This window comes from Lynx canadensis, chromosome D3, assembly GCF_007474595.2.
Source record: "Lynx canadensis isolate LIC74 chromosome D3, mLynCan4.pri.v2, whole genome shotgun sequence".
Classification (NCBI taxonomy): Eukaryota; Metazoa; Chordata; class Mammalia; order Carnivora; family Felidae; genus Lynx; species Lynx canadensis.
In genome coordinates, this window is record NC_044314.2 from 73405000 (window position 1) to 73417373 (window position 12374).

Genomic DNA, 12374 nt, shown 5'->3' on the forward strand with positions numbered 1-12374 from the left:
CCAGGTCAGGGAACATGGCCTCTCTGAGCATCGCTGGACTCCAGGCTGAAGACGAGGCTGATTATTCCTGGTCAGTGTGGGACAAAAGTCTCAATGCTCACACAGAGCTCCAGGCCTGGGGGAAGTGAGACACTTAAACCTGCTGTTGCCTTTGATAATATCCCCAGAACGTAAGCCCTGGGGATTCTGGTTCAAAATGGCGTCGCACTATAACTGTTTCCTTTTCTTACACATGATACTCATGGAGACTCTAAAAAGTTCAAACAAACAAACAAACAAAAATCTATATCAGTACTAAGAAACACTAATGTTACTAGTAAGTTCCCACTAGTGAAAGATGTGTAGAATGGACAGTGAAGTTCACCCAGGTAAGAGCACCCAATATCATAATATGTCTTTGGAAAGATTCCATACGTATAATTTCAAGACAGACTGTAACCTGCAGTTTATCCCAGCCCCCGGGGGGTGCTTTTGCCTCCAAATAAGAAAGTCAAGGAAACCGCCGAACTTCCTCCATAACAGAGGATCCTTCCTCCATAACAGAGATTTCATGGGAGATCAGCGTTTGTTCCCGCCCAGAACCACAAGCAGCCAGGAGCTTAGAAAATGCATTGGGTGAATGTGCTGCTTGTAAAATAAAATGACATCTCCCTGTCAACTATGCAGCTGCCCTGGCAGTTCTGTAGAAGGCACTCACACAGGGTGTTGTCGTTTCTTTCTGTTTTTGTTTTCTCCCCTTTGCTTTAGAGTCAAGCCACCCATCCCTGAGGGTCACAGAATACCCAGGAACCCTTCGATGGGCAGTAACCTTTTCCTGTAAAATAAAAGTTGTGTTTATCAATTTTGTGTGTTTGTGTGTTTCTTTAAAAGGTACATCGCTGTACTTTGCATCACAGGGTAAGTTTCCTGCCCCTTGTGAGGTCTTCTTGAAGCATGCTCTTAGTTTCTAATTAAAATACAGCAATGTTTCAGTTTGTTTTTGTGGCAATATTAAATCCTCTTGACAAAGCATAAGAGACTCTTAAAAACTGACAGCAAGCTGAGGGTTGATGGGGGGTGGGAGGGAGGGGAGGATGGGTAATGGGTATTGAGGAGGGCACCTTTTGGGATGAGCACTGGATGTTGTATGGAAACCAATTTGACAATAAATTTCATATATTGGAAAAAAAAGAAAGATTGGGCTCCTTTTATTTGTTTTATTTTTTAACACTTTTTTTTAATGTTTATTTAATTTTGAGAGAGATAGAGCGTGAGTGAGGAGGGGCAGAGAGAGGGAGACACAGAACTTGAAGCAGGCTCCAGGCTTCACGCTGTCAGCACAGAGTCCCATGTGGGGCTTGAACTCACGAACTGAGAGATCATTAGATGATCAACCGACTGAGCCACGCATGCACCCTGGGCTCCTTTTAAAAGTGTTCAGTTCACTCATCCTAGAACCTGCAACTGTGCTTCATCCAGAGAAGAGAGACTTAGTAATTGTTGCTAAAATTCTCATGCAAGGGGTTTCTCCTGCAATAATCAACAGGTGAAAGTGACAATGTGGCGATCCACACCTGGGGTTCAGCTGACTGTCAACACCATGCTAGCTAGCTGAGTGCCCAAAATCAGTCTTTATTATTTCAATACTTGAGTCCCTATTTTATTTTTTTAATATTTTTTATATTTCTTTTTTTAAATGTTTTTATTTATTTTTGAGACAGAGAGAGACAAAGCATGAGCAGGGGAGGGGCAGAGAGAGAGGGAGACACAGAATTTGAAGCAGGCTCCGGGCTCCGAGCTGCCAGCACAGAGCCCGACACGGGGCTCGAACTCACAGACTGTGAGATCATGACCTGATCCGAAGTCGGACGCCCAACCGACTGAGCCACCCAGGCGCCCCATGAGTTTATTTATTTTGTGAGAGAGAGAGAGAGTGAGCATGGGGTAGGGGCAGAGAGAAAGGGAGAGAGAATCCCAAGCGGGCTCTGCACTGTCTGCACAGAGCCTGATACAGGATTCGAACCCACCAACTGGGAGATCATGACCTAAGTCAAAACTATGAGTCCAGGGCTTAACCAACTCAGCCACCCAGGTGCCCCGCTATTTTCTTCTAAAACAATTCATTTCTTAAAAACTGGAATTCGGGTTGAGACATGGGTTCAGTATTCATTTTCTGTATGAGTACCATGATGGGAAATTACCAGGTAGGCTTTATATGTTTTGGTCAATTATTCTTTTAGTATTTTTCATTTTTATTTGTTGTTTCTTCCTGCCAATACATATGTAGGAATACTTCATTCCCTAATGACAAATGATATTGAGCATCTGTTCATGCACTTATTTCCCCCCACTGTATCTTCTTTGGTGAACTTTGAGAATTTTCTTAAAGAAGTGTATTGCTTATTTATTTATTTTTCCAGTTTGTTTGTGTTTTATTGACTCTGATGCTCAAACCCTGACCGTAGACTCCTGCAGCTATAGGGCTGCTCCAGGGATTGGGGACTGGATGGACCTGAGGAGCCCCTGCATCGGGAATGTGGAATGGCCGTGAGGGAGACTGCGGGTGGGGAGCCCCAGCAGATCTGAAGATCTCTGGGTGCAGAACTCAGGGTTCGCTGCACACTGACCTGCACCCATCTCTTCCCAGTGCTCCCCACTTTCTGCACAGGGGACAGGCAGGGGACAGCGGAGGATTCTCTTTCTCTCTCTTCATATGCTAAGGTGTCTCCTCAAAGGATAGATCTGAGTCACACACACACACACACACACACACACACACACGAGGCCCCTGATCCACCTGCACTCATGCTTCCTTGGGCTTGTCCTCTCTGCACCTCCTTGTGCACCCAATATGAATATGAAGATTGTGAAGCTGAGAACCATGCTGGGGACAGTGGTGGCAGAGGCTCCGTGGCCTGGCAAGGTGCTGTCATGACACAGCCCCCTCTCTGTCCTCAGTTGTTCTATAGACACGTGTCAAATCCTCTGTCTCCCAGGGAGAGACCAAGGCCCGCTAAACAGGACTACAAAGGAGATGCTGAGCATGCAGTTGGGGTCGTCACCCTCAGGTCCACTCAGAGACACAAAAGGTCAAGGCTGAAGGAGCTCATAGGTAAAACACCTTCTGGAGATGCAACAGGTGCCTGATTGACCCCCATTCCCTGTGGGTCTAGTACCCCTCACTCAAAAGCTAGCAGGGAGCTCCTGGGACATTCACAGATTCCAGCATGTTGGGAGTATGGTGAATAGACCTGTGGGAAACCTAGAACAGATGGCCCATGAGTTCAAGATGGTCTGCGGTACAAGAGAACTGGGGGCTCGTTCTCCACAGCCACCAAATGTGGGGATGAATGTGGTGCTTGCTCTGGGCCTCTGTGGGCCCATGGGGGAGAACCACCGGGAGATTCTTTCCATCTTGCTCCAGAGAGCCTTCCCAGGGTAGAATATTGGTTTGTAGGAATGCCCTGAATTTACCCATGAACCTGACTCTTGAGTTCTTTTCAATCCCCGGGCTGTTGTTCATTGAGATATGTTAACAAATACACCAACCTGTTGTGCTGAACAAGCTTGTCCTGGGGTGGGGTGGGGGGGCGGGCAGTGTGGACAGGGCCTCTGAACTAGGAGTGTGTGCAGATTGCATGATTGTTTCTCTGTGGTCATTGTTTTTCTGTGACAGATTATAAACTCTTGTCCCTTTGTGGTTAGTCGTCACCTGCTATCACTTGCTTTGGCCACAATTACAGTGAGAGGAATCCTGTGCTGCTTGTGGACAAAGTGTTAAGAGCCCATGCTCACCCCAATCCTGGGTCTCCCCTTCTGCTTCCCTGACCCCCATTATGCCAAGGATGGCTCCTCATCCACTTCAGCATGAGAGGCACCTGAGTATGTAGAGGCCAAAAGAGTCCACAGCTGCCTCAGTGGGTGGCTGGGCTGTTGTGTGCCATCAAGCTTGGGACGAAAGGGGTCCATGTGGGAATCCTCCTCTTTGTTCACAAGACACCCAGACAAGAGCATGCAAATGCCTGGGAATCACGGAGGGCACCATACCGAGCAGACCCCACCCTGGTGGGTCTGGGGGCCTCCAGTTCTAACTGTGGGTGATGTGCAATGGCAGCGTCAATGCCATGAGAAGGCAAAGAACTCAAGAACCCAGGTCCTCCGAGTGGGACATCGGTCCCACAAGCAGATGAGCAGCTAAGATCTGGTGACCCGTCCCCTGAGGTGGCAACAGTCTTGAATGGGTGGTGGTAGCAGGAAGTTCAACATCTTGTGCCTCAGGATCCATCAGAACAGCAGTGACAGTAAGGTCCTCATGTCCCACTGCACTGAAATTGCATTAAGGGAGCAGAGTGGCATCAGTAGGAAGATAGTGTAGAAGAGTTTCCAGTGTTCTTCTCCTTCCAGAAACATCAATTTGAACAATGATCCACATGCATAAACACCTCTGTGATAGGTAAGGGTTCCAGGTAAGTCAGCAGAGCACCTGGGTGAAACAACAAATATGAAAATATGACAAAAGAGGTAAGGAAACAGTTTCACATGATGCCCATAAGCCCTTCCCCAGGCCCAGGGCCCAGCTCAGAGAAAAGTCCTTCCCCTGGGAGGCAGAGTTACATGAGAACCTGACCTGACCAGGGACCACAGGCCCTGCCCACACCAGGGACAGGCCAGCTCCCACGAACCCTGGCTCCCACATTCCCTGGCTCTTGGATCACCCCTGTGCCCCAGCATCCTTTGAAGCCTAAGCAGTTCCTGAGGTCCTAGGCTTCCCACCCTTTCCAACAGAACCAAACCCCATCTGGGCTATAGTGAACACAGGCTCTTGCATTGTTCCAGACCAGACCAGTTATGGGGAAGCCAGTTTCCACAGACCTAGACTCTAAACCACTGACCACGGCTAGCTCCCATGCCAGGCTAGCTACATGCACCCAGGGGACACGAGGGCCCCATCAGACCCAGGATCCCACCTGCCAAAGTACCAGCCCAAGGCCTGCAGCCCCAGGTTCATGCCCAATCTCAGATCCACCTGAGTGCCAGGCTGACCCTCATGGACTTAGTCTCCAGACTGGCTCTCTTAGAAACAAGCTCCTGGCCTGACCCAGTGTGAGGTTGGAACCCGTGGACCCAAACTCCCCACAGGCTCACCCAAATCCAGATTCTCAGCCCATTTCAGCCCCAGGCCAGCCCCCACAGACCCAGACACTGGCCCTTTCCCCAGTGGTCCCCAGAAACTGGTCCCCCTGTAAATCCAAGATCCAGGCCCTCCCACATGGACCTAGGTCCCAGCCTCATCACTGCAGAACATGGAGACAGACATGATGTGCTCCGGCTACTCAGTAAGAAAACGACAGGGAGGAGGTGGCCAAGGGTCAAATTTTGAGCACAGGAGACAACCTCCAGGAGCATATAAAGCACAAACCATAGTGACCTAGGTGATCTGGGTGATTGTCTGATATCATTTCACTGAAGAACATATAACCATTTGTCGTGCTTCTTCTTCCTTTTTTTTTTTTTTTTGCAATTGACACCTTTACAATTTCATTTTTTTTTAAATCCAAGAAATGGTTTACGATACCATTAGCAGAGATTTCAGGGCACCGTGTTTTTATATCATTCATTTAAGTTCAGAGTCTGTAAGACTCACAACATACATTTAGCAACTAATGTAGTAACAGGTTCCAGGGAGAAAACAAATGAGTACATTCTAATTTGCTCCAATTGTTTCCCTTTCTTAAGCTTGAAATGCATATGCTCTTGGGTCAGGCTGGAACCACACCCAGAAACTGTGGTCGGTACCATGTTCGGTCCATGGTTTGAATGTTATAAAACTTGCACAACAGATTGATGAATTTGGATGAAAGATGTCGGAGGCCGCGAAACAGAGTATTTTAGAAAATACATCACTTTAGGTCAGAGTATTGGTTTGTTATATGGCATGCATACAAGGAGAAACATTTCTTCATTTCACATGGGATACGATAGCCTGCAATTTTCCCCTCATTTCTACAGCCTCAGCAAACTGTAATTCACAGGCTGGCATGACTTCAGTGGGTGCAGACTTACTGAAGAAGAGATTTTTTTTTTTTTAGGTTTTATTTATATTTTCTGCACCACACTGTGAAGTGCCCCCGATGCTTTGTTTCTCAGGGGCAGGATTAGGGCACAAGACGGGAGAAGAAAGGCATGAAATTCTAGACTTGGAAACATTCAGTCAAGATTTATACTGCATCTCTTGTTACCTGGCGCCTCTATGATACCCTTCACTGGAGAATTTCAAAGCCCATGATGCTACACAAGTGTATTAATAAGTAAAAATTTAGAACTATTGTCTCTGACAAGATTAGTCAAACTACACTAGAGGTGAAATTAATGAGCAACTGAGAAGAGACATTTTGGGTTGTTGGTTTGTTTTGTCAATAAGATCTAACATCAAATAGGTCTGACCCAGTTGGAAGCATGGCAGCCTTAGTTCTTTCTGTTTACTTCTTCTTGGCTCTAGTCCAGTTAGGCCATTGACAATTCAGGTAAAAGACTACTTTCTCTCTCACATGTCTTACATGTGTCTCCATGGTACCAAATAGTCTGTACCAGAACCACATCAAATGCTTTTATTTCTGGCTGGACTTTTTATACTTCACATTTTGGTAAATTTTTTTTTAAATTTACATCCAAGTTAGTTAGCATATAGTGCAACAATGATTTCAGGGGTAGATTCCTTAATGCCCCTTTACCCATTTAGCCCATCCCCCCTCCCACAACCCCTCCAGTAACCCTCTGTTTCTTCTCTGTATTTAAGAGTCTCTTATGTTTTGTCCCCTCCCTGTTTTTATATATTTTTTTGCTTCCCTTCCATTGTGTTCATCTGTTTTGTATATTAAAATCCTCATATGAGTGAAATCATATGATATTTGTCTTTCTCTGACTGACTAATTTTGTTGAGCATAGTACCCTCTAATTCCATCCACATGGTTGCAAATGGCAAGATTACATTCTTTTTGATTGCCGAGTAATACTCCATTGTATATATATACCACATCTTCTTTATCCATTCATCTGTTGATGGACATTTGGGCTCTTTCCATACTTTGGCTATTGTTGATAGTGCTGCTATAAACATTAGGGTGCATGTGTCCCTTCAAGACGGCACACCTGTATCCCATGGATCAATGCCTAGTAGTGCAATTGCTGGGTCGTAGGGCAGTTCTATTTTCAAGTTTTTGAGGAACCTCCATACTGTTTTCCAGAGCGGCTGCACTACTGTGCAGTTTGTATTCCTATGTCGTGCTTCTTTAATGTGTCACTGGTACAATAAATAAATTAGGTAATGATGGTAGATTAAAACACAAATAAATCGATATGAGAGTATTTAGAACCCATGGCTTTAATACACAGGAGATGGAACCCTATCTGTGAGCCAGACACTGATGCGTGGAGATAGACAGGGACCTGGTGAGTCACAGAAACCAGCTGGGCTCACAGGGCTTTGGCCATCGTGAAGTCTGTGCCCTGTGACCAGCAGGGGGAGCTGTGGGACTGCCCTGTGGTCCTTACACTGTTGCTCAGTGAGGGCCATTCACTCAAGACTCTGGGCCTGGAGGCAGGGCCCTGTGTGACCTGAGGGGACTCAGGGATTGGGGGGGGGACCTGAGGGGACTCAGCAGCTGTGTCTCCTCCAGCCTAGCAGAGTCCCCTGAGCAGGGACCTGTGTGTTGCCTCAGCAGGTGCTTCCTCCCAGTCCTATCTCTGGGGTTGAAAGCAACCTCCATTCATCTCAGTATGTGGTATGAGATGAGTTCCAGCACAAGGGAGGGGCTGGGCAGTCACTGGATGGGACCCATTTGCATGGACAGCCCCTCCTGTGGCAGAGGGTGGAGGAGAAAAGGAGGCTTGGGGCAGCCCAGCCCACTGTGGGGACCAGAAGCTGTGCTACCATGGACTGGACTCCTCTCCTCCTCATGCTCCTGTCTCACTGCACAGGTTGGCACAGGCCCGGGGACACAGGGAGCCCCCAAATCTCTATTCCTGTGCTCAGAGTCCTGAGAATTCCTTTTTCCATTTCTAGCTTCATCACCCATGATTATCTGTTTGCAGGTTCCCTGTCCCAGCCTGTGCTGACCCAGCCGCCCTCCCTGTCTGCATCTCTGGGAACAACAGCCAGACTCACCTGCACCCTGAGCAGCGGCTTCAATGTTGGAGGCTACTACATAAATTGGTTCCAGCAGAAGCCAGGGAGCCCTCCCCGGTATCTCCTGTACTACTACTCAGACTCAGATAAGCACCAGGGCCCCGGGGTCCCCAGCTGCTTCTCTGGGTCCAAAGATGCCTCGGCCAATGCGGGGCTTCTGCTCATCTCTGGACCACAGCCTGAGGACGAGGCTGACTATTACTGTGCTACATATCATGGCAGTGGTTACTCACAGTGACTCAGATAACGAGGAAGTGAGATAAAAACCTCTGGGTCCACAGATTTTGTCTCCAAGCCTCTTTTATTGAGAAGCTTCTGTGGAGGATCCTATAGGGGAGAGTCCTCTGTGGTGAGACCTGTCCTTGAGGAGATTGAAGTGACACACAAGAAATTTAATAGTGAACATATGGGAGTCAACATAGACCTAGAAAGTCAAAAGACACGCAGGCAAAATGAGATCTATGTTTTTCTGAATTACATGGAAGGAGGTAGGGGTCTAGTATTCAATGCAAAGAAATGCACTTCACAGACAGAAGAAGAAGAGTAGAGTAGATGTTTCATAAACAATGTGTGCAGGGCCCCTGGGAAAGGATGGGACACAGAGGACTGTGACCAAACAGGCTTTGCTGGGTCCCCGTCTGCCCCACCTCGTTCATATCCTAGTGCAGTTGTCTGTGGTGCCAGCTGTCTTCCTGGGGCAGCTGCCCCCCCTGAATGTTTCAGTCACTTGAAGAGACATGAAGAGCTTTTCCTGAGTGTATGGGCATCGACTGCTTTTTAACTCATGATAACCTTCATGTCAGTGTGGCCCATCCAGGGGAGGCCTGCCTTGTGCCCTGCAGTTCTAGTAAAAAGTTGCTAAGGCCAAGGTCAAAAGGTTGCTGCCTGTGTTCTCCTCTAGGATTTTGATGGTTTCCCGTCTCACATTTAGGCCTTGCATCCATTTTGATTTTATTTTTGTATAGAAAAATAAGTGTAAGAAAGTGGTCCAGTTCTATTCTTCCGCATGTTTCTGTCCAGTTTACCCCATGCCATTTGTTGAAAAGACTGTCTTTTTTCCATTGGATATTCTTTCCTGCTTTGTCGGACATGAACTGGCCATGTATTTGGGTTTTCTATTCTGTTCCATTGATCTCTGTGCCTGTCCTGTGCCAGTACCATACTGTCCTGATGACTCCAGCTCTGTAATCCAGCTTGAAGTCCGGAATCAGAGTCTCTTTAAATAGATGCTATATAATATTCACAGGCTATAAACTACAGACCCTGCTAAATATTTAATGTTACCGAGATTTTGTGACTCCAGCGTGGCTTTGAGGCCGGTGACCTCAGTGTGATCTCCCTGTTTGCCTGGGTGACAGTCCCATGTTGCTGGACATGTGATGCCGCTGTTCCTGTCCTCATTTCCAGCAGCTTCCTTTCTTCAATGAATGCAGTTTTGTTCCCTCTGTTCCTTTCTACCCTGATGTCTAATTTGGTATCTGTTCAGACTCTGGTCACTTCATTCATTACTTGTTTCATCCTATGTAGTTCAAGGTTTATTTTCTCATTTTCTGTTCTGAGGATGGAAATTCATAGCCTGAGGTCCAGTCAATCACCTCCTTGTGTCCCACGTGGGGACACACCCTTCCGTGTCCTGTGCTGTGCCACAGCTGTCCCTTCAGTGTCCCCAACCAGCTCTCCCTGTCACAAATTCTGTCCTAGGACTTCCCACAGAGCAAAATCTCTAATGAGCAGCGCTGACGGCAGGCAAAGCCTGGATAAAAAGCCTCTGGGAACATGGAGGGGAGATCACATGATGGCTCCATAGAGGTCCCTGCTGGATGCTCAGGCCCTGCTCTGTCCTCACACCTGCCGAAGCCTCATCTGAATTTGCTGAGTCCTGTCTGCCCTGCTCCAGACGGGCCTCACATCCTCACACTCTGTGTCCTCCTCTGTGAAGGTGTGTGTCCCTAGGCGAGCTCCTGTTCACACTCTACTCCCAGAGGCAGCTTGCCTCCTCCGAGCCTGTCACGGGGACAGATCCCTTCTGCTGTCTGCTCCCTTTGTCCTTTCTTCAGCTCCACAGTGGTTCACAGGCTCCCCTTGGTCAGGTGTGATCACGTCCCTCCCGCTAGTCCCCTGTCCACAGAGGAAGCCCAGTCGGGGAAGGCTCACCAGGACGGCACTTCCGTCCTTCTCTGGAAGATCACTCTCATCCGGTAGAAATACAGTCATCAGGGAAGTGGATGAAGGAGGGGTTTAGGGGGAGCAGGTAAAAAGGAGAGGTTTGCCCAGAGAACCGCGGGAGGTGCTGGGAGATGGTGTCTAGAGGTTTCTGCAGGCCACGTGCTCCCAGCTGGGCAGCCCTCCACTGACGGTAGGCCCAAAGACTGGGCTTTTTACTTTCCATGGGGACTGGGAAAGACTGTTCTCTCTGGGCCTGGCAGAGTCCCCTGCACAGGGGCCTGTGTGTAGTCCCAGGAACTGCTTCCTCCGGGGCCACTCATGGGGGAAACAGCTGCATAAGGCAGGCTCCCTTTCCAAGGGCTTCAGACATGGTGAAGGCACATGGGGGAGAGGCAGGGGTGGTCTCAGTTGCATGTGAAGCCTCTCTGAGAAGGCCACAGGTAGCAGATAAGAGAGGCCTGGGACATCCCAGTCCCAGCCCTGTGGCCTAATAAGGGTCTGTGTCATTTTGGCCTGGACCCATGTCCCCCTTATGCTCCTCTGTCACTGTGCAGGTAAGGACAGACCTCAGCACTCTAGGGTTGGCCTCCAGCCTGAGTCAGAATCCTCTGGCTCACATCCTCCAGTGTCTATACTCTGTTCCTTCTCCTCATTCTGATGTGTCTGTGTTTATACTTCCCTGTCCCTGCCTGTGCTGACCCAGCTGCTCTCCCTCTCCGCATCTCCAGAAACAATTGCCAGACTCACCTGAACCCTGAGCAGGGACAGGAGTGTTGGTGGTTATAACATCTTCTGGTACCAGCAGGAGGCAGGGAGCCCTCTCCGGTCTTCCTGTTCTACTACTCAGACTCATAGAAGCACCTGGGACCTGGGGTCTCCAGTCATATCTCTGGATCCAAAGATGTCTCCACTAATACAGAAATTTTGCCCATGTCTGGGCTGCAGCTTGAGGACGAGGCTGACTATTACTGTGCTACAGCTCACGGCAGTGGGAACGGCTATCGTTACTCACAGCGTCTCAGATAAGGAGGAAGTGATGTAAGACCCCTGGATCCACAGACCTCGGCTTCAGCCTCTTTTCATTGAGAAACTTATGTGGAGGCACAAGCAGGGGTTACATAACTTCAGGAAGATCTGTCCCTGAACAGAGGAAAGAGACATACCCAGGTTATGCCTGCAACGCGGGACAGCACAGGGCATCCCAGGAAGACACTGACATTGACATAACACAGCCCAACTTCACGTCCCCATGGGGTCTGGATGATAAACAGGAATAAATACTGCATCTGTAACTGAACGTGCTACCCAGAAAACATTCATCCACACATCAGTTCCACCATCTCATTCCATAAAGTGTGACCTTGTGTCACTACTGATGCATCCACAGCTGACATATTGACAATAACCCTGGTCATAGACACAGTCTCCTCTCTCTGAATCAGCTACACTTGAACTTGGACCAGACTCTACAGACTCTTCCTGATAACACTGCCCACACCTTCCCTTCTTTTCTCCTCTCTGCTCCCTCATCTCTCAGGCTTAGGCCTTCAGTCTCTCCATCTGGCTCTTCAGGTAGGAACTCCGTCTCCATGTTAGGATTTCAGAGGGAACTGGAAATGATCTTGCTGTAGTTTCCAGTCTCCAGGGCCCAACTCTAGGGAGGAGAATGACCAGAAGATAGAGCTGTGTGAATCCCCTCATATTCTCCTTCCTGCTTCTGTCACTTGACAAGGCCCGGACTTCTGATTGCGGGAAGCGTTAAAAGGTCTGCTCTCAAAGGAGCCACAATTGCCTAATAAATCCTCCTCCAGTAGAAATGGCTTTAAGACATTGACTTTTAAATTAAAAATCCTGGGCCCTCAGATGGAGAGCCATCCCTCAGTGTGTGGAGAAGCCTTAAGAGGATTTAAGGGCAACTTGACCTCATTTTTGGTCACATATGCGCATGCACGCTCCCACGTACAAACACACACACACACACACACACACACACACACACACACAGAACTCCCTCCTGAGTGTATATTGTCCTGGACTCTGCAAT

General features: G+C 48.3%; 3 gene segments (V, D, J or C); all 3 read left to right on the top strand.

The window, feature by feature from the left end:
* LOC115528231 overlaps positions 1 to 12374 on the top strand; it is a 917695-nt gene that overhangs the window by 231969 nt on the left and 673352 nt on the right.
* The window catches only part of LOC116738411, a 688014-nt gene that overhangs the window by 35222 nt on the left and 640418 nt on the right, over positions 1 to 12374 (top strand).
* Positions 7898 to 8402, top strand: LOC116738409. The segment is given in 2 exon segments: positions 7898 to 7956; positions 8071 to 8402. Coding segments are annotated over 2 exon segments (378 nt in total).